Source organism: Aptenodytes patagonicus, chromosome 5 (assembly GCF_965638725.1).
Source record: "Aptenodytes patagonicus chromosome 5, bAptPat1.pri.cur, whole genome shotgun sequence".
In the NCBI taxonomy this organism is placed as follows: domain Eukaryota; kingdom Metazoa; phylum Chordata; class Aves; order Sphenisciformes; family Spheniscidae; genus Aptenodytes; species Aptenodytes patagonicus.
In genome coordinates this window covers 32,983,350-33,005,703 of record NC_134953.1, presented here as the reverse complement: position 1 = coordinate 33,005,703, position 22,354 = coordinate 32,983,350, and the positions used below count along the sequence as shown (strand labels likewise).

At 49.7% G+C, this 22,354-nt stretch overlaps 1 protein-coding gene across 4 annotated transcripts in view; it reads left to right on the top strand.

Moving 5' to 3' along the window:
* STK32C (serine/threonine kinase 32C) overlaps positions 1-19,204 on the top strand; it is a 103,508-nt gene extending 84,304 nt beyond the window's left edge. For 3 of the 4 annotated variants that reach the window (XM_076339281.1, XM_076339280.1, XM_076339278.1), the window contains 10 exons: positions 2,250-2,401; positions 5,617-5,790; positions 6,335-6,372; positions 7,829-7,918; positions 8,454-8,557; positions 8,657-8,773; positions 11,178-11,303; positions 11,477-11,608; positions 13,520-13,587; positions 14,428-19,204. In XM_076339281.1, the coding sequence (XP_076195396.1) occupies positions 2,283-2,401; positions 5,617-5,790; positions 6,335-6,372; positions 7,829-7,918; positions 8,454-8,557; positions 8,657-8,773; positions 11,178-11,303; positions 11,477-11,608; positions 13,520-13,587; positions 14,428-14,566 (1,107 nt within the window). In that variant the 5' untranslated portion in view covers positions 2,250-2,282 and the 3' untranslated portion in view covers positions 14,567-19,204. The remainder of the gene's footprint in view (positions 1-2,249; positions 2,402-5,616; positions 5,791-6,334; positions 6,373-7,828; positions 7,919-8,453; positions 8,558-8,656; positions 8,774-11,177; positions 11,304-11,476; positions 11,609-13,519; positions 13,588-14,427) is intronic. The other variant, XM_076339279.1, reaches the window with a different exon arrangement.
* Positions 19,205-22,354: the final 3,150 nt, after the last annotated feature.

Here is a 22,354-nt window from a genome sequence, read left to right as displayed (position 1 = left end):
TTAGTCTGCTTTAGGCAGGGATTGGATCCTGCTGGTGCTTTGCATTGCGCTAGGTAGTTCATTATTATTATTACGTTTGCACAAAGCGGGGATTTTACCGTATGTTTTTGTATTATGAACAGTCCCTGGCACCTGTAGCCGATGGACTTTTGCACGCCCACAGGTGGCGGAGGGGACCATGCCAACCAGGAGACGGGGCTGGGGACACCTGTTCTCACCCGATAGCTCAGAGGCGCGCAGGGGCACGGGCTCTCCTGCCTCGGTGTAGCAGCCAGCGCAGGGCACGGCTCTCAGGAGTGAGCACTGTGTGCAGGCGTCGGGCTTGCTGGTGCCGCCACAGGCGAGGGATGGGCAGCCGGCAGCGGCGGTTCGGTTGGGGACTGAGCTGGGGTCCGGTGACCCAGCGGCCTGAGATGCACCCTGCAGTGGCCGCAGGGCCAGGCTGCCTGCCCGCCGTGCTGGCCGAGCCCGCTCCCGCACCAGCTGCGGTCGGGCTCTGCCAGCCATGCCTGCCTCTGGGCAAAGTGTGAGTTTGACCCGGAGAAAATTGCTCAGGTCAAGCTGCCCGAGAAGTGAGCCTTTAATATGAGGTCTGAGGTGAGCCTGGAGTTATTTCAATACATGATTTTCCGTCCTTACCGTAATTGTAATGATGACTGCAAAATAGTCCCCGTAATTTCAGTGTGCATCACTAATTGGGATGTTTTTATCAGGCTAATGATAACCACCTATTATTTTGTCACCTTCTTGCTGTAATGTGTCCTTGATGATATTATTTTGTGTGCCATTAGCACTTGCAAATGGTTATTAATGGCAGTATTTTAGAAGTGCGGAAGAGTTTGGTGGCTCCCATCTGTCTGCGATGTTTTCTGCTGTCCACAGAAACTCCCTTTACTTGCTCCCGTGCTGTGTAAATGTGACCTGCTCTCTAACGAGCTGCCTGAAGCCACCCCCGGGTCAGCCTCCCTGCGCCACTCCAGATGAAGGCTGCATGACCAAAATGCCAAATTATTTCTTTTTAAAAGAAAATACATCCAGCGCATTGTAATCATGGGCATGTCTGATAATTAAAAGAAGACAGATGTAATTATACCAGATGTAGAAATTTCATTAGTTCATTTAAAAATAGTTACCTTGATAACTAATTAGCTCTTTTAAGTATAGTTACCTTGGTAATTAAGGTGTCGTTATTACTCAGAAGAACCGAGGGAGGCACACCAAAGGCAATATTGGTTGGAAACCTGTGTCAGCCCAGTGGGCTTCACGCCTGTCAGCAGAGCAGGTGCCGGGTCCAGGTGCCGGCTTATCCCGCCGGTGCCAGGGACCGACGGCTGCTGGGCCGCCTGGCTCTGCATGCCGGGAGGGGGACGGCTGCGAGCAGCCGGTGGGAAGCTGACGTTTCGTGTGTGGGATCTGCTGTGGCCTCCTGCTTGCCCAGCCGTGAGAACAGGCTGTCCGAACCCGGGGAGCAGACCGGGCAGTGGTGGGAGGCGGGAGGGACCCAGCCAGCGGCAGGCAGCTTGGTCCGCAGCATGGCCCGCGCCCAGGGAAGGATGCGTCCCCGTTCGCGATGGCTTGGTACTCCTGGAGGCTGGGAGCCTGGGCTGGGTGCGCAGGAGGGGCACTGGGGTCGTGAAACCCCGAGCAGGGAGGGTCTGTGTCTTGCAAGGACAGTACTGCTGTGTTCCTAGGGGCATGGTGTTTGTTGTTGTTTTTAACAAATTTACATTTTAATCGCTTTCTGCTAAAACAAATTGGATTATTTTGACCTTTCAGAGCACAGCTATGTACACAATAGATTAAAACCAATCTGCTGGAGGTTGGCAGGCAACGGATGTGAGCAGAATGGAGTCAAGGCTGGGAGAGAAGACCTGCGGTTGCCCGAAGCCAGTCTCTATTCGGAGGCAGTGAGCACAAAGCTCTCTCCCAGAGCTCCCAGACACCATTCCCTGCTGGAAAGCTCTCCCCGGAGCTGGCTGTCACATCCTAGAAGAAGCTCTTGTGTGGCTGCACAATTAAAGACATCCCGGGTGGGGTGGTGCAGCACCCAAAACGGGAGTGCATGGGCACTGCCCTTGGAGCAGGGATGCTTATATTCCTAGGTCCCAAGTGACAGCCCAGGGATCAGGAATATTGATAGTGGGGTAGAAGTAGTGAGCGGTGTGGGTCTCAGCCAGGTAAAGCAGCAAATGAGGACATGGAACGTTTTACTAAATCTCTTTTTCCCCTCCCCTTCTGTGGTACTTTAGGTGTGTATTGTGCAGAAGAGAGACACCGAGAAGATGTATGCCATGAAGTACATGAACAAACAGCAGTGCATCGAAAGAGATGAGGTTCGCAATGTGTTCAGAGAGCTGGAAATCCTGCAGGAGATCGAGCACATGTTCCTGGTGAATCTCTGGTGAGCGTCTCCTCCCCTTTGCCTTCTGGGGCCACCTGCCCTCAGGTGCTCGCAGAGCCACGTTCTCCCTGTCCTCTCAGGGTCACAGACATCCATGGGAGAAACCCAGTGAGCTCCTACGATGGAAGTCGGTGATAACGTGAAATGCGTTCGGGAAACATAGCTTGCTTTACACAGAAGATAGCCAAATGTTATGACATCAAACATTTTAAAACAGCTTAGCTTCTCTTTTTCCATCAAAAACCTTTGTGTGTTTGTTGGGTGTTTTTCGCAGCCGTCTTGCAAATACCACTATCAGGTCCCTCCTAAGGGACCCCCTGCCAATTTAACCGTAAAATATTTTTGTACTATAGTGTGTTGATGTGTGCAGTTAGACTAAGGTGTCTTGGGGCAGTACAATGCTCCCGCTGATTGCCGTTAAAGAAATAGTCCATCTCATGTAGGTACATGTAGGTACATGAGATGTGTAGGTACTGAGAACTGTGACAGTCTGTAGTGAATTGGATACTGTGTGGGGCCAATTTTTGTAGCAAATAACAGCTTGAAAAGTCAAAGAAACTAGCATTTTTAGAGATGACGATTTATGACTTTTATTAGTAGAAAAATTATACAAAATATATAGTGTTTCACACAGTAAGTATTTGGTCCCTCTAAAAGACACAATCTCGCAGAGATTGTCTAGTGGTTTAAATAAACAGAACTGTTCTCAGCCATAGCCAGTGTGTTCGGTAGAGTGTTACTGAGATGATAGGTCCTAACTCAAGAGGTTTTAGCGGGTGGTTTAAAGCTGTCCTCACCGTGTTTGGGTCTGTGCAGGTACTGCAAAGGCGGCTCCATAGATGTACCCCGAGGGATGCTGGTGGGGTGGGGGGATTAATATGGTGGTAGGGAAGCCAAGGAGATACACTGCATATCATTTTTTACTGTATCTAGACAGGATGCTTTTCAAAAGCATTACAGACTGAAGCTATTTGTTAGATTTCAGCCTGATTTGAGGAGATTTTTTTTTTAATTAGACACTAAAACATTACCCAGTAATGAGTCTAGTTTTTGCCAGTGCACACACAATCAAGTTAGCATTGAGCAAGTTGAAATGTAACTGTTTTTAGTGATCTGTTGCTGAAAAAAAGTTATGAGATCTCTTCAAATTATCAGATGCGCGGCCTTTTGCTGGAGAATGACTAAGGGCAAAAAGTGCTTTGCAACACGTTCACTGGCCAAATAAAATACATTCCTTTAGAGCTCAGATGTATCATTATCAAATTTTACACAACATTAATTTACAAGTTTTAGAAAATAGTGCATTATATCCTAAGATCGTTGGTTAGTTTGGAATGAGTCCTTAGCAGTCAGCCCCATGACCCTCTCCTGGTTCCTGCTGCCGGGTGGTCCATCCTCTAACTCCTTTCCCTGCCCTGTGAAGGAGCGCCTGACGTGGGGCAGGGATCAGAAGAACCATCGTCTTCACCCACGGTCGACCAGCACGCCACAAACTGATCCTGTGCCAACAAGCATCTCTGATCACTGCTAGGAGGGAGCTGGGGCAAGAGCAAATACAGGACGTGTTGCAGGGTGATAGAAATAAGGAGTTCATGGCTTATATTCCCAGACCACAAGAAGAGTGACGTTTATGAGAGGTATTTATGATATCCCATTGAGTGCAGGATGACAGACTGAGAAGGGAGAATAAGAGTGGTCCCTTCTCTTACTGTATATGTGACCTGGGTTGCTCAAAATTTTGCCTAGGATTTATTCCCCAAGTGTCTTGCACACCTTTGGCATGGTTTGAAATGCATTCTTTCAAATGATAGCATGGCTTTTTGTAAAGGCAGGCATCTGCAGCTGTGCCTTAGAATGTCATCAAGGCAGGTAGGCAGTATTTCCAACCCAGCTGTTTTTGAGGTTGCCTAAGAATTTGTGCAACCACAACCACAAGGAGAAAATAGTAAATGTAGAATAAAGGCCATGCTTACTTGAAAAATAATGGGTTAGCAAAAATGATATATTATGTAAAAAATGCAAGGAAGTGCATCTGCAATGCACGGTGCACAGTAATCTCCTTCAGATATTGCAAGGGTTATGTTACTATTGAAATGTGTTTTTAAGGCTAGAATCAGTGCCTCGTGAATGTCTCCCTGATTTCATAGAGGCGGAAGAGGGGCAGAAGCAGCAGTTTTTCCCGCGGAAGCTGCACGCCTCGGATGGCCAGACAGGCTGAGCCTTGGGCAGCCCACTGGCCGCGGGCGTCCCCTCCCTCTCCGGCCACGTCAGATGCGCAGCAGGCTGGTGGGTGGGAAGATTTTAAAAAATGCAGAAATTTTTATACTCAAAGTGGTGAAAGTCGGTAATACTTTACATTCATTTTGTTGATCCATTACTCCAGAATAGCCAAATAAGTTAATATTTATTTTTTCAGCATTTTAGCAATTGCAAATATTTTTTTCCAACATATAATGAAATTCTTAAGAAAACTTGCTCTCTTAGCAAATTTTTCCCTTTCAGCTCATACTTTTAGAATAAGCCTGCATTTAAGATGAGAGCTGAAGCGTGTGATTCATAAGTATTATACAATCCCACATGCTCTTTCCTTAGAAAAACTGTCGCCAAATATAACAATTGAACGTTGTTTTGTAGTGTATCCTCACTGCTGTCAGTCTCCTGTGGGATCCACTGCAGATTTAGAGAGGCGTTTTACTCTACAGTAAATTTAAATCTCTTTTTCTGGGTTTTATGGTTAAATTAGCACTTGTGTTTTCCAATTCTTTTTCAGGATAGGCAGAGATATTTTAAGTATATGTTTATCAGATTGTTCACAATTGAAAATGCGAAGTTTCTCTGAGCGACTGCTAGCAAAGCCCTGAGCTCTGCCTGCAACTCTGCCTGCAACTCTGCCTGCAGCTCTGCCTGCTGGTGGGGTTACACAGCAGCACTCAGGAGGTGACGGTGGCAGGGCGAGTGGGGGGAAGTTAATTAGGATACTTACCTCTTCAAAGGAAGCGTTGCTTAGTGTAGTAATAGGTTAAAAAACAAGACAGCATCCTGAGTTGCGCTTGCTTAATTAGAAAGGTGTAAACACCGAAGCGGGCATATGTTCGTAGTGGGACTGTTTGTAGTTTTCACAGGAGCTGTGTAATTAGGAGAGGGAAAAAGCCTGACTTGGCTTTGTGACTCCTGTGAGACTCAACCTGCTCGCTCACGCACCGCCGGTCCCGCAGGTACTCCTTCCAGGACGAGGAGGACATGTTCATGGTGGTGGACTTGCTTCTCGGTGGCGACCTGCGCTATCACCTGCAGCAAAACGTTCAGTTTACGGAAGAAATGGTCAAACTTTACATCTGTGAGATGGCGCTGGCTCTCGACTACCTACGAAGTCAGCATATTATCCACAGGTAACCACACAGTCTCTTCCTCGCAGTCGGTAGCCAGTGGGAGCTGCCCGTGCACCACGCTGCCCATGGCTGGTTTGGGGTGGGTGATGCTGCCTCTGCTGCAGTGAGGCCCTTAACCCCATCGGTACCTCCAAGTCGGGGAACTGCCGGCATTAAACCGCACCAGCAGTGCCAGTCCTGGGTGCCCTCCAGCTGCTGGTCCTGCTCCCCGTCACTCAGAGGAAGCCTCACACTTCGCTGGGAGGCTGAAAGCACCTTCTGGGGTGGGTTTCAAAAAGATCTCACAGAAATAGGCCCAGTCTTGTGTTATTAATTTTCCTTAGAAATGATGCCCGAACAAGTCAGATGCTCCCACTTTTTTGCACAGTTGCCCGGGAAAAGCATTTCTAGTCCATCATAAAGGGACTTGTCTCATGTTAGGGTATTTTTGTTTTATTTGTTTCTAACTTTTGATAGATAAAAAAGTTGCAGGTTTTTTGTTGTTGAGTTGCATCCTTGATCTGACTGAGATTTCATCTTGCTGTAACCTTGCTTCTTTTCCCAGAGATGTAAAACCAGACAACATCCTCCTCGATGAGCAAGGTAGGATATCTCTGCCTTGCTTTGTCTGCCTCCTTCATTCGAGGGACAGATTCTTTACAGTCTTGAATACTCTGCATCTTTTTATCTGGGAAAAGTGTGGAAAAGGCACCACTCCTTCTAATTGATCCGTGTTTGGCCAGACCTACCTGTGCATTGTAATGCCAGGGAAGATCCACCAAGGGCAGCCCCTCTCCTCGTTACCCCCATCTTGCTTCGCCCACACTCTGCCTCCTTTCTCGCTAGTGCCCCAGTGCACAGGTCACCCATGCCAGAGATGCGGTACCTGGCATCGTGGGAGGGCACAAAGCACAAGAACTGCCTTTGTTGAGTTTTAGAGTGAGTGATCTGCACATCTACTTTTAGGGTAGTTTTGATGTCTTCCTGGGGGGATGGATCTGGGCTGAGCCAGGTAGAGAGAGCTCAGGAACTTTAATGACTATCTGAATAACTCTCTTTAATGAGAGCATCTATTGGTAATATTCTCTCAGTGGCCTACACAGAAGAAATACCATAGGAGATCCTATAATGACCTCTATTCCAGTAGTAGATCTTATAAAATGAAGACGCAATCTCTCAGGCTCCAAACCATCTGAGTTTTATCATAAAGCCTCATAAAACCCAAAGCTTGCACTTGCATGGAAGTTCATTAGAAAACAGCGAAGGGTATAAAGCCCAAACACAAATGGGAAAAAGGAGATGTAAGGGAAGACTTCATAGGACAAGGCAGCCTGTGATTTACACACCATTTTCATAGCTGCCTTGTAGATAAGAGAGCAGAAAGTAGCCTCCAGAAGGGGAAGTGGGTGGGTATTCTCTGTACCAGGCTGGCTTGAAAATAATGGCCTTTTCACAATTTTAACTTTCAGTTGTGATGACAGAGGAAGTAGAAACAGAGAGAAGGTGTTCCAGCACTTTTTGAAATATCTTAATGTTTTCTTCATACAGGCTTAGGGTTTGGGAAGCATTGTTACGATTTTATTCAACTGATGTCCAAATTTGCTGTGGTCTGGTACAGAGTGGCAGTGGAGTGTTTTAGCTCTGGGACTTTGGGGTAGTCATGGTTCAATGGCTTTCATCAAAAATGGATCTAGTGTTTTAATCAATGCAACCGAGGCAATATCTTAGTATAGTGTTTCCCTGTTGTCTTCTTCACTGGCTGTAGTTTCTGGCTAGAGCAATTTGACGGAGTGCTGGAGCTGGTGTAGGTTACTAGTTCGCTCCAAGTGCGATTTAAAATCCAGACCCAAAGCTAGCTACCATTTAATCACCTGGCCTGGGATCCTGGGAAAGCTTCAGAATCTGTTATGGCCATTTGGTGGGGTCTAACCCTGACCTGCCTGTGCCCATGCTACACTGTCCGAGGGCAGAAGCTTATGAAAAGGAATGTATTCTGACTCTACATTGCCAGTGTTCTGCGCTGCGATTAATTCCTTCTTAAAATATGTCTTTATTTAAGGTCATGCACATTTAACAGATTTTAATATTGCAACAATAATTAGGGACGGTGAAAGAGCAACTGCATTAGCTGGAACAAAGCCATACATGGGTAAGAAATAATAGCTGTTCCTTACGTCTGTATTTTACATTTCAGCGTGCTCACCGCATGCCGCCTGACAGTCCCTGTCTGTGAGAAAGGCACTGAATTAGTTTAGCACATTAATGCATGCGCCCAGGTCATTCAGTGGAGCCTGATCATTTGAAAAGTGAGATTCCCAGAGTGAATGAATCGCTGTCAGCACACCCTCCCCATCCCGCCCTGCCCTCCCCGCTGGCCCCAGGCTGGGACTTGGTGTGTCCCGGCAGGTGCTGGGTTTCTGCCATCTCTCACTTGCTCGGTTGGGAGGGCTCTCCTCGTGTGCACCGGATAACCCAGCTGCCCAGCGAGGGCAGGCCTGCTGCTGCTGCTGCTGCTGCTGCTGCTGCTGCTGCTGCTACTGCTCACACTGGCTTGCAAAGCCTCCCCTCAGGCAGTAGTGCGTAAAAATAACCATAAGGTTTACATACTGACTTACATGAAATACTGAAATAGAAACAAACTGAAGTCAGCGAATAACCTGTTGCATTTTGCCCTTTCTGTTCAGCCCCGGAGATTTTCCATTCCTTCCTGAACGGCGGGACGGGCTACTCTTTCGAGGTTGATTGGTGGTCGCTGGGAATCATGGCTTACGAACTGCTGCGGGGCTGGGTAGGGCTCCCGGACGGTCCGAGGCCTAAGAACGTGCTTTCTGCTTGACTGCAGAGAGGAGAGGGAATTTCTTCTCATCTTTCTGCTTTTTTCCCCCAGAGACCGTATGACATCCACTCCAACAACCCCGTGGAGTCTTTAATTCAGCTGTTCAGTACTGTAAGCGTTCAGTACTCGTCTGCATGGTCAAAAGAAATGGTTGCTCTATTAAGAAAGGTAAATAGTCCTGCTGGCATGGTTTACATTGTACCTTAGCCTCAGTGCGTGTGAGACTAGCTGGAAAATTTTTAGCATATTAAGAAATAATGTAAAATTGAAATAAGACTAACTTTTATGACTTTGTTCAGGCTTAAGCACAGATTAATCTTGTGTTTTGTTTGTTTATTATCCCTGTAATAAGATGCATTATTTTTGATAGCAAGGGAAGAAAAAGGCTGGTTTTGGTGGGACAATCAAATCCTACCTGGGCTAGAACTGTGCCCTTCCAGCATCCCCCTGCATGATTGTCGTAACCTAAAAAGGCAGCGATTGTGGCTGAGACGGCTGTGTGAGATGGAAAAGCGTGTGCTGCCCCTGCTGCGTTAGCTGCTCTCTCTGGACAGTTCTGCCAGACTGAAGGGTCTGATTTGGTGTGTTTGATTGTGAGAACTGTCTGGGGGGGGGTTTCCATATCTGTGGGATGGTCTGCTGCTTTCTTTGTACTGCTACACGAGAAAGTTGTTGATTTGGTGTGGAGGCTGTAGTTTTAGGTTCTGCTTGCTTGAGAACTCAGAAAAGTAGCTGATGAGTGTGCTATGAAAAAGATATACACGGTGCTGACAGCAAATAAGTGACTCCGATGTAAGTTAATGTTGGGTGGACAATTTACATAATTAGATTTTGTTTTAATGAGAAGCAGCGTTGTTAGTTATGACTGCAGCGGAGCATTCAGCAAGTTCACATTGCCATCTGCTGGGCTGCCGGCAGTCGGGCTTCTAGAGACCGGGCGGGAATTACATGTCTCACCAGGGAAATGTCAGCAGCCACCTCAGCCTGGAAGGACCCCCTATGTCCCCCCAAAGCGCTGGGGTTTCTGTAGTCCTGCCCGCTGGGGCAGTCCGGGGGGCTCTGCTGATGCCCAGGGGTGATGTCGGGTGCTGCGCTGCCCACCCACCCACCTGCCGGGGCCAGCTCCCGCTCCCCGCTCCCAGCATCGATGCCCCGCATCTCCTTCCCGCTGGGCTGGTGCCCTCGCAGCAGCCTTACTCAGGAATGGGGAATTCCTCCCTTTTCACTTTAAAGATGAAGATGATTTTATGCCGTGAAAAAGTGCCTGAAAAGTTCTCCAGGTGGCAGTTGCTGGTCAAGGCGGTCTTTTACCCTGTGCCCTTCACAAGCATCCCATGCTTGGATGCTTGGCAGGCTGTAAGTACAGTCACCATTACCTGCTTCTTGCATAGTTACCTTTGGCATTGGAAAAATACTCAGTGCTGACTTTATTTCCTGCAAAAAGGCTGTAGACACCTATAATTAGTGTGCCTAGAATTATGCTGCCTTTTTTTGAAGGAAACAGTCCTAGATGGGAATTTTGTAGAGGTCCTACCGTAGGTGTCCATCAGTCGGGAGACTGTACGCGCTCAGTTTGCGGATGCCCAAAACCGAGCTGGGGCGAGCTTGGAGGTCAGGACTCAAATTCTAAGTGCTCTGGAAGAATGGCAAGAACTGGTCCAAAGGTGGGGTGCGGCTCCAGCGCCTGTGGCAGTGGCACAGGCAGACAGGGGGGCCAGCTCCTAGAGAGGGGCGAGGGTGGGTGCAAGTCACCCACCACGAGCATCCCGCGCTTGGGAGAGGAGGGATGCACACGGGGCTCTGAGGATGCACTGCAAAGGTGGCATCAACTGAGCTTCAGTGAAGAGTTTCACAGGGTGAGACCAGGCACAGAATTTTCTGGAAGCCCTACCCAGATCCATGTTAGACGTACCTCCACGTTAGATGTACCTCCATGTTAGACATACATACCTCCACATCAGACATATCTGTACGTTAGGCATACCTCTAGCAGTCCTGGAAGCTGTAACTCAAGTCAGCTGAGTGTACAGCATGGTGCACAGTGCTGAATTCTTTGAAAAATCAGATCTGTCCTCAGACTGGTGTCTCAGTGGATCAAGCAATCTTTTTTTTTTTCTCTATGCATAGTAATCCATGTGTGTGATAAACGGAGTAGTATCCCCTGGTGTCACAGAAGTGGTGTGAAAATAGGACATGTGGACATTGAAACTGAACCGATGAACCTCTGGGGGCATCAACGTCTTTACAGGGGAGCAAGGTCTGTCCCCGGCATGGGGAGGACTGCACCAGGGCGGCAGCACCCAGGTGCTGTGGTGAAGGGTCGTGCGTTGTAGGTAGGCATGGGAGAAGCAAACCCGCGCTGGTCCGAGTGCTCACGGTGCCGAATTTTTGGCCATCTGGTTTCATAACCTCCAGAACATTTTTCTAATGTGTTTTTTTTCTATAGTCTGTTACATATTTCCCATGACAGAAAGGTTGCTGTGTGGCTGAACCGTCTGAGTGCATCCAAAAGGCAGGATGATGCTGGGCTCTTTTTCTTTCTCTTCTGACGGGAATGCTTTTCTTTCCCCAGCTACTGACGGTGAACCCTGAGCATCGCTTTTCCTGCCTAGCTGATGTTCAGGCCTCGGCGTACTTGTCCGGCGTGGTCTGGAGTGACGTCTGCGAGAAGCGGGTGGAGCCGGGCTTCGTCCCCAACGTGAGTAGGAGCGATCTGTGTCCCGGCCCTGAGCAGGGTCGGTTCTCATCACTAGAGGAACCGCTGCATTCAGCAGAGGCTTTCTGACGGAGAAGTAGTTTCTGAGTGTATTTGCTGCGAGAGAGTCTCTGCTGTGGCTAATGCGCGTGGTGTCATGTCGTGTGTCCCGGCAGAAGGGCCGTCTGCACTGTGACCCCACCTTTGAGCTGGAGGAGATGATTCTGGAGTCGAGGCCCTTGCACAAGAAGAAGAAGAGGCTTGCAAAGAACAAGTCGAGGGATAACAGCAAAGACAGCTCACAGTCCGTAAGTGCTTTCTGGGGTAACAGCCAGCTGGGAAAAAAGGCTGAGCTGCTGAATTTGGGGATGTATAGCAGCAATTACTGAGACAATGCAGTAACTGCAGATTTATTTTGATAAAAACATTTGCCCAATGGAGTCTTCCCGACTGCCATATGTTCCTCTTACGTAAGTTTGATAAAACTCTTTCATAGTAATCTGTACTTTGGAAAATGAAATGAGAAACAGAGGTCTGGGCACACCAGTCGAGAAAAACTGAAAAAAAATACACGTCCATATGATCTTCACCTTTCCAAGAGGCGCTGCCCAGTGTCTGCGGCAGCTGGCCGATGGGGTTACACAGTGGTAGTTTATCCAAGCACTGATGATGGCCACGCAGAAACATCTGGCCAGTCACTCCCATTTTTGGGTAGCTATCCTGTGTTTTCTCTCACTGCGTGAGCTGTGCAGCTGGGTAAGCCCCGCGGCTCTGCCGGGCTCCTGCGCTGGGGCAAACTCTGGCTGTGCCAGCTGGGGAGGCTGGCACGTGAGCGTGGGAGAAGTGTGCCAGTGTGCCCATGAGTGCTTTCTGCAGAGAGGAATCCATTAGCCAGGAAATTAAGCTAGAGATGAGATGCATTTGTTTCTTCTTTTCACTGTGGGAGTCACGGTGCTTTTATATCACTGGGTAGATAAATACAAGAATCTCGGTTTTATAGAGCAGACACGTCCCAGCTCCTTACGCAGCAGAGCAGGCACTCGGTCCTGCAGAAACCAGGGTTTTGTAAGGGGTGTTTGCAGGTAGGGTGGTGTGCTGGGGAGGCCTGTGAGAGCAAACGTGCATCACCCACTGTCCCTGCTTCCCCTGCGCAGTGCATCTGAGCTGCGCAAATCCCAGACTAAGGGAATAAACATTGCTCCCCGCAGCGAGGCCTAACCTCGCTGTCTGAGAGCAGCAGGGAGCGCCGGGCAGGATTTTGCCTGTCTCATTGTCTGCGCCAGTTAACTGCAATGGATCGCTTCCCTCTTCAGCGGGAGTTCATGCTGCGATCAGTGAGACTTACTGTAAATGCTGAAGAATAAATCGGGAAGCGAGGGAGGAAAAAACAGAATAAGCAAATTTGCAAATACCTTTCTAAGGTTTTGCTGCCAAGACAGTTAAGGGCACTTTGCCTGCCAGGACCCACGGCTGATTGCCAGCCGCCCACGCAGGTGTTGGACAGGAGCCCGTCCCTCACTGTGGCCATGGCCTGTGGCTGGGGGTGCACGGGCAGCGCGAGAGCTGGGCGAGACTTTGCCTGGGCAGGAGGTGGGCATCCCTGCTTCGGTTGGAGGTGGAGTGGAGCAGCAGCATCCAGCTTCAGAGGAGGTCTCTGCACCTAGACAGAGGTGATGCAGGAGGTAAAATAAAGGCAGAAATTGGGAAGTGTGGGCTGTCTGCACACCTGCGTTTCCCTCCTGCCCTGTGGGTGCTGCCAGCTTCCCGGCACGCATGCAGCCAGCGTACCTGCACAGCCCCTGGGCTGGGCCAGCTGGCCACGGGGGAGCAGCCGTCTGTGGGACAAGGTTGCAGGTTTATGCCTTGTTCTTGCAAGGACTCACAGGCGCAGGCTTTGTGGTGATCTCTCCCCTGCGCTGGCTTTCCTTCCTATGGGCAGATAGCACTCCCAGAACCAGAACACACAGATAAACGTGTTGTGTTTATCTGAAAAACTGTGTGCTATCTGTGTTTTATGGAAAACTCTGCTTGCCGCAGATGAAACAAGCCACTGGTGAAAGCCATGAAGGCAGTCAGCTATGCTGTTTCCATCATCTGTTTCGGTTGAAGTTTCTGGTGGCTGGGAGGCTCTATGCATACAGCTGGAAGCACTGCGATGCTGCAGGCAGCAATGAGATGTGAATGGGACTGCTTATGCATGTATTGTTTTTCTTCAACAGGAAAATGACTATCTCCAAGAATGCCTTGAAGCTATCCAGCAAGATTTTGTCATCTTTAACAGAGAGAAGTGAGTGTGCGGGGGTATTTTTTTTGAAAGAAAAAATACTCTTTTTCTTGACTTCCCTTAGGAATCAGAGTGCCAGTGCCTGACGGCTGGGAGCATCTCGCTGCGGGCTTAGCCCTTAGTGACTGACATCAGCTGAGCAGCTTAGGTGCTGCCTCTGTATGAGAAGCAGTTCTCACCAAAAAGGGAGACAAGATCAGGGATTATTAATCACTGCCATTAAATAAAATATGCTGCAGAGAGACTTCTGGGATTTAACATACTTATGTGACACTGCTTCAGTTCCCCCACTGCATCTTCTCATCCATCCTGCTTTTGGAGGATGATGTTTTGGAAAATGAAGGCAACGAAGGTGCTAAAATCTCTGCAGGGCATGAGCGGGCAGTGAAAGCACTGGAGTTAAAGCAGCTGCTTTCCCCCATGTTTGAGCATGCTGACATGGGAACATTTGGTTTGTAAGTTAAACAGGAGACAGCCTCCGTGGAGGAGGTGGTGCGTGGCAGAGAGCCTGCTGCCCTGGCCACGGCACAGGGCGCTTGTGGACAAGGTCTGGGTGGGCAGTGCTCCTGAAAGCTGAAGCCTTGCAGGTCACTGCAGAGTATTTCAGAGTGTTTTGGTGTGTTTTGCTGATATGTCGGTCCCTGTCACGACCTTTTATGTGCTCTGTGTGTGCTCTGGAAAGCACGTGTTTACCACGGGTCTGCTGTAAGGCACCTCACGAAGAGTGGTGCGTGGGCAGCCTGGGGCACGCTGGCTGTTGTAGGCCACCTTCACACCACTCCTTCTGCGGGGTGTCTGATCTGGGGATGACTGTGTAACACCTGGTTCCTCTGCTCCTCACAGGCTAAAGAAGAGCCAAGAGCAGATGAGCGAGTCTGTGTCGCCCCCCGAGACCACCGACGAAGCCGAGACGGAGGCCGAGTCTGAGACCTCCAACTTGAACATGTGCAGCTCCGTCTGCTCCTCCGCAGGCAGCAGCTAGGCTGCAGCCACCAGGCGAGGGTCGCCGGCCCGCGCCGCGCCAATAACCCGTTCTCAGGTTGCGCTGAGCACCACAGGCCGTCCTCCGATACCACCGGAGAGCACTGACAACTAGTCTTGCAAAAGCTGTAGCAAAAGAGAGAGTTCTTACAGAATTGCATTCTGGATTTAACGGAGTGCCAGTTCAGCACGCTGGTTGCCTGTCATGGGTAAAGATACTTGCTATGCAACTTGTCGGAGGAGATAGATCAACTTATTTACTTGTTCTTTTTTAATGTCAGATTGCTGATCTGCACATGTTTTTAATACAGTAAGATGGCAAGAAAAGAAGTTATGTCCTTGGGTACAACAAGGGAAGACACCGAGCAGGTGTGGAGAGGGAGGAAGGCTGAATAGGTGGTTTAAATTTTACTTTGGTGTTCCCTGTTCATAAAGGCTGCTGCAGGGACAAGCAATCCCTGTGTAAATTGGAGCAGCCCCGGGGCTTCTCCGGGCTGTGGCGGGTGGCACCAGCCTCCTGGGAGCCTCGAGCTGTTTGGGTCCTGCAGTGTAAGGACACCCCAGGCACGTCCTTGTCCTCTCGTCACCTGTCAGAGTTTCCTTCCCGACTCGGGGCAAATAAATGTTTTTTGTGCACTCCATGGATTCTTCTGCGGCTGGGTAATGATTAAACATGTAATTGAGATGCAGAATGTATTTAAAATATTTGCTTTCTTCACATAGTTGCTGCGAGTGGCAAGGAGCCGTGCAAACAGATCGGAGGGTTTGGTTCTGTTTGTCCAGGTTCGGAGGACACAGTTTATCACAGGTTCAGATTTTATTGGAGACAAAGTGGGTGGCCTTGCAATGCTGCTTGGTTATGAAAGAGGGGAATATCTTATTTCACCCTTCGAGTTACTTTATTTTCAGTGTAAAGTAAAAGTACTGTATATAATTTACCGATACCTGTTTTAACTTCTTAATAAGATGGGAGATCTCCTTAACGTGTTCCAGCTGTGGATATCGCCTTTCTTCTTGTTTCAGAAGTCTTCACTATATTAGTTGCTTAATCTGCTGTAGAGTGGCTTTTGGTTACTATTGCTAAAAATGGGCCATGGGTTCAGCTGCAACGTACGGCTGTTGTGATACACAGGGGTTTCGTTAGAAATGCATTCACCTTCAAACTATCAACATCTGTTTGCTGCCAGACATTAAGAGGTTGCAGGGTTTGCATTCTTACTGTATATTTGTAACGCAAAAATGGATAGAAAATGTTTTTAACAGATTCAGACTCTTTCAGGACAAAATTTGCTGCGTTTTCAGTTTCTGCGAATGAAGCAGAAAGGTGTAACTGGTATGAAACAATTTTACATGAAAAATGACACAACACATTTGTTTTCCACAGTTCTATGTGGAAATTAGTACGTGGCTAAAATTGTGCAGAACCAAATTTTCATAGAAGTCTTTAAAAGAAGCGTTCAGGTGCGTAGGCACAACTTGTGCGGGGCCGGGGAGGGAAGCCAAGGCTTTGATGCCAGTTGCACAGTTATTTTCAGGACAGAGCCAGGTAAACGCTGTCAGACACGGCAGCTCTCACGGGGTGGTGAGCATCCAGCGCCTCGGCCGTGCCCGGTGAGGGACCAGGGCCGCACCGCGGGGCCTCAGCATCGGCCGCGGGTCCTTGCACAGGCACGGCCCACGCCTCGTTAGGAGCTGCATTAATGATGGGCTGAAGGGGAGCTGCAGCCGCTCAGTGAGTGAGGTCTGAAATAAATCCTTTCCCCTGCACCTTTTCCCCATCTACAGGAGGGCACCTATACCCCGGCTCTGATCCTGGGCTGTGCTGGGAGGGACCTGCCCTCTCTGCCTGCCAAACTTCCAGTCTGATTACTGGGTACCAGGGTAACCTCATTACCCTAACGACCTAATTACCTTCACCCGCACACCAGAGCACACCTGTGTGCGTCTGGCTGGGCCATGTGCTCTGGCCCCGTTTGCTGCCCGTGAGCAGCCCCTGCTCTCTGCGTGGGCAGCCTGGTCCTCAGCCCTGCGCTCCCTACGCACGCCTTGTTTCCCCTGTCCCCCAGCCTGAGCAGCCGGGTCTGTCCCGGTGCAGTGCGGTGCGCCTTGGCTGCCAGCTCTGCTGCCTGCTGCGTGCCTCGGTGGGCTCGGCTCCCACTGCATGGGAACGGTGCCTGTCAGCAATGGCCGCTAGTGATGGCCAGGGTACTTTGCAACGTAGTAGTAACACTTTAATCTCAAGTCACAAAACCACATCAGGATGGGCTCTGATTTACTTCTGATCAGAGCAGTCTGATATCCCTGCTGCCATGAGGGGCGAGAAACCCGCTGCTTGGCCTGCCAGGGCTCAGTTGGGGCAAGAGAAGCAGAATGAAGGTCAAAACCAAGTATTTATTCAGGAATTATAAATTACAGATTATTTACTCCACTGGTATGGATAGGGTTTTTTTCAGTAAACTCCATCTCACTGTTTATCATCTTTCTGTAAATAATGACAAAAGTTTGGACTACCAGAAGGACAAGGAGCGTAACTTACTTTTGGACCAAAACATCCCATCTATGAGATGCAGATAGATCCTATGCAACCAAAAGCTCTCGGGCCGGGACAGATGTTGGCAGTTTGGTAGGACGTGTCTAATCAGATGTTTTCATCGCTTTCTTTAGGACAAGTTGCAAACTGCCCTTGAGGTCGAGGTTGGTGTGTGTAGGGAGGAGCTGGCTCACTTCTGAAACGGATGTTTCTCACCCCAAACCCTCTCCGTGTCGGTCATTTATGTTCCCTCTTCAGCACTGCTCTTCCTGGGTAACTCGTGCAAAATATCCTCAGCAGCACTCAGCAGAAACTGGGAAAGCCTCTGGGGAGACACCGGGTAATTGCTCCTTCCCAGGTGAAATAATTTGGGGCAGATTCTGGCTGCCCGGGAAGCACCACTGAAATCCAGCAACGCATCTCCCAGGGACGCGCCAGGGGAAACTCTGCTTTCTGCCTCAATCTATTTCTAAACCTTAATCGCTGAGAAAAGTGACAGGACACAGACCTGTAGGATCATTGTGCTGAGTAGTAGAGACACAGCGAGTACAATATAACTGAAGTACTCCTTTTTGATCTTAAATAATGCATGGGCATAACTTCGCTAGTGCCCATTGGGGACCAGGTTTTACTGATGCCTGTTTATGCCTAGTCCCTGGAGAAGAAATTACAAGAAAAGAGTAATTGGAAAATGGAAAAATGATAAGAAACAGATACTTGTTTGCTTCATTGTCAAAATCCCCATGACGGGTTTCAATACACCGGGCCCTTCCGTCCCCGCTGTGCCGCTACTCTCTGGGCCCCTTTTGTGTCGTGTCCCCATCTCTGTGTCCCCGTAACGAGCCTGTGCTGATTGAGCCTGTCAGCACCGCACATACCCATGGCTCCTTCCAGGGACGTCCTGTGTAAAGCTAACCCCATCTGCGCTGAAGTCCTGCAGGCAATGGGAGCCTCCTTCCTCCCCGCACCGCCCCAGCGGTGATTTGCTGTCACCGGCTGGCTGGCACGGACTGGGGTGGGGATAGGGAGTTCATGTCTGGGGGTGCGCCGGTGTCGTTTGTAGCCGTCGGTGTGGAATGAGTCCTGTGCTGCTGCTGTCTGTGTGACCGTCTGTGGAGGGCCATCTGCCCGAGTCCTTGGCGGGGCGGTGCACGAGGTGTTGGGGGGCAGCTCACCGGGGCCGGCAGATGAACCGGCAGCTGCCAGCCCTGCCACCTGCCTCCCGCAGCGAGAGCTGAGCTAGCGATGCGGGGCGTGATGCGTGCCGCTGAGGACGCCGGGCTGGTGCGAAGGGTTATTCTCTGCGAAAGGGCTGGTTCCTGTGAAAAACACATGGCTTTGAAATTCTGTGAACCGCTCCTCTCCTGTTACTCTCTCTGTTGCGTTAGAGCCTGACGCAGCTCCAGATGTGAGCAAAACTCACAGTGAAGTCATGAAATACTCCTGGTACCAAACCACATCATGCAGAGCTTGAAAGAAGTCAATAGCAGCTCTGGTTTACATCTCCACTACAACCAGAATACAATAATTTTCTGTATATAAATATTTAAATACATGTATTTTTTTGTATGACAGATTTATACAGGGTGTGCATTATTCGCTGTGAAAAGTCTACATCGCCTGTAAATTATTCTCCTTAAATTCCTTGTCATAAGATTGTTTTCTTATCTCCGTTGTATTAAGAAGTTTTGCAAAGTTGCATATTTTTAAGTGTTTCCATTGAATTCCACAGACTTCACTGGGAATTTTGCATAGAAAACAAATGCCAGATCAGGTCCTGATGTTTCTTCTGTTGCCAATTCTTTATTTCTCTATACCTTGCCAAAAAGAGAATAAGAGTAATAAAATAATAGCAAAAAGGCCAATAATATGAACTTGATATTGGACAGTGCTGAAATCCTGATGCCTTGGTAGGGTATTTTTTAAAATTATTTCAGTGGAAATATATGTAAAGTATATCTTTGTATTTTATGTTAATACATCTCTGTAATTTTACTGCATGAAAATTCTACCATGTCACAGAATATTTAAGTTATGACGTTTGTGTTTTTGCAGATACTGCGAGAAGCCATTGCGTATGTGGAGTAATAAATGTGTATTTTTAACATTGCCAGGTATTTGTTGTCATTTCTAGGTTATCAATCTGCAGAAAAAAAACATTGAATCTTATCAAAAGTGGATGTTATAATTACATTTCTTGTTTACATATCACAGACTGGAGCTGTTTAGCATCCAAATTACACCAGTTGGTGTAACAGCCAGAACATACCACCAGCCTGCTGTGTGTGCACTGCCTGCTACTGCCGGCAGCTCCCTGGCTGGCCAGCAGTACTTCACAGCCGTGTAGCGAGCAGGTCAACAGGCCAAGTATTTTTCATTTGCTGCAAATCGCGTGGCATGGCGCAGTGCCTGGCAAAGCCGGGTGGTTGCAGCTGATGGTTATGTGGCTGTGTGAATGCATGAAGCACGAAAGCACCAAAATGCTGGAAGTTTTCTGAAGCCCAGCCGTACCCCCAGAGCCGGTGGGATGCTCCCTGCTAGCGCAGAGCCAGGGGTGGGACATGAGCTGCAGAACGTGGCCATGAGCCTCCTTAGCAACTGCAAAACAGGCATGAAAAGGGGAACAGCTGAACCCAGGCATTTTAGAGCGTCTCACTTTCCAGTGTCAGTTAGAGGGTATTTATCATTCCTTAGGGAGAGTTTATCTTTACAGATAAAGGGCTGAGGGCCCTTTTGGTGGTGGGTTTGGGGTCTCGGTGAGGATGAGGAGAGCCCTGGGCATGGCCACCGTCCTGGGTCGCCTCTGTCCACACCAGCCCCTGCCCGGGGGGGACCTGCACTGCACGACTCTGAGTCACTCAGTTCGTAACGGGCTTGTACTGGGCTGGTGCCTGGGAATGAGACAGGAGAGCAGGGCAGTGTGTGCCGGGTTGCACTCGCGCAGGGGCCGGGGCAGGGTCATCATCATCACCATCAAGGCGCCGGCAGCCGCGGCTGTGCTCCCATTGGCGCTGGGGCTGGCGGGTGGTTTGGAAACACCAGGATGGGGCAGGGTGTATGTGGGAGGGGGAGGGTGGTGGGGGGCTGGCGGCAGGAGACCCTGACCCTGCTGCGGCGGGGAGGGCGCGACAGCTATGGCTCGCTGCGTTTTAGTATTTCACTGCAGAACCCTGGATTTTGTATCTTAAACTCAATAAAAACGGCTCAGGGAACTTCAGGAGGTCTCCGTTTTTTTCTCTTTCATCCCTCATCAGTACTTGGAATTATTTGTTATGGTTGTTGGTGCCATGTGCTGGCTTGCCTTATTTCAGTGTAGAAAGCATCTACAAAGGCTCTTCCTGACTTCAAAAGAAGTGGTAAAGGAACGAGACAAATCAATATATGCACCTTAACTTGGCTCTCTCTGCAGAGCCCTTCGCTGGCGGTTGGCAGGCCCATGCCCCGGCCTCAGCAGGGCTGTGCCCGGCCACCAATTTGATGCCTCTGGTGTGACCTCTCGCGGCATCCCTGGGAGTCCCTGAGGGGCCGAGGGCACGCGGGGCACCCGGCAAGCCGGGTCGCTCACCCCTTGTACAGGGGGTGGAAGGCAGCTCTGTAGCTGGAGGCCTGCCCTGTGCCTGTTATCGCTGTGCCTAAACTGCTGCAAACAGTTTGCATCTGCCGGCACTCGCCCTTGAGGTGGGACGAGCAGGGACCGGCCCTCCCCATGCTCATCACCCGACTGCCTTTCTTACCTGCTGAGGTTTATTGTGCCACTGTTTCAGATGGCTGGACCTGAAGGAAAGGTGGGTGCCAGCTGCTGATGCCTGCGCAGGGTGGGTCAGGGAGGAGCCCGGTTACCCAGCAGAGCCGGTCAATGCAAGGTTTGCCATGAGCTGGGAAAAAAGCAGCAAACATGGAAACGCAGTGATAATTTTGTCTGTCTGCCAGCTGATTTGCACGCTTAGGGAAGTGTCAGGACTGTTTCCACACAGCAAGCATGAGCCCTGCGGCATCCCTCTCCCCGCTTTCCTCCGCTGTGGCTGGTGAGACGATGACATTCAGGCAGCTGTGTCCCTGCAGCCCTCGGGCACCTTTGGCCGGGCACCTCCCGGCAGCCCTCAGCCGGGCTGCTTGGCTGTGGGGTGCCCTCGCTCTTGATTTTAGCACCGTGTGATTTTCTGCTGCCTGTAAATGTGCATGCATTTAAGACCAGTATGATGCAATGCATATTCTGTTTTGTTTTGGACTGGGCAATCGTTGTCTTTGAATTCTACTGTTTTTTAAACAGTACTGCCATTCTGCTAGGAAGTGAGAGGTTCATCCCCGTTCCAAACTCAGGGCGTGGGGGCTTGGGCATCCTCCAGTGCAGCTGCGGTCCCTCACTGCCGCTGCCGCAGAGCCAGCTGGCAGCTGCCAAGCCAGGCACGGGCCCTCGGTCAAGGGCATGAAGCACCTCCCTGGTCCCCTTTGCCTGTGTGTGCCTGACCCAGAGCCTGCAGGAAAGCTGTCCAAAGAAATTAGGGCCAAACAGAGACCGTGTTCGTGCCCCACTGGTTTCATTTCCCATAGGCTCTAGCCGCGTTAGCAGGCGGCTGGCTCTGCCGGGACTCTGCTCAGCATCTCCTGGCACTGGGAGAGCTGCAGAAACGGTCTCAGCCCCGTTAGGTGTGTTAGGAGGCTGGGGTGACCGGACAGCAGTGCCAGCTCCATCTTTGGGAATTGGCTCCCTGATGGAGGAGATAAATGTAAACCCTCCCTTCAAAGGGGAAGGGGCAGACAGATTTCAGCCCTCAGCTGGCGAGGTGAATGGAGGGACCAGCCCAAACCACTTCTGCAGGGTGATGCTGGGAGAGGGGACAGCATCTCCAGCTCCTGCCAGGGTCCCCGCTGTCCCAAGGGGCCTTTCACTAACGAGCCTGGCTGTGGGAGACACGGATATTTCCAGGGCAGAGATCACAGAACTTCCCTTGCTAAGTGCTACCGAGCTGGGGGTGCTGGGGGTATCCCTGTCACCCCATGGATGTCTGGGCAGTTGGGAGAGGTCACTGCCAGCAGACTGTAGCTTTTACCTTTCCCATTCCTAATGCAGTTTCCACTGCCACCACTTTAAAACTCTAAAACTCTATTTAGAAAGAAAATAAATAGATGTTCAATAGTCTTGGTGCAATTGCAGGAAAAAACAGAAAACCAACACATGAAATTAAATAGTTTGTTTAAAATTAAAGTATATGAAAAAATGCATTTCCATATATGTTTGACGCAGGAATTACTACAGTT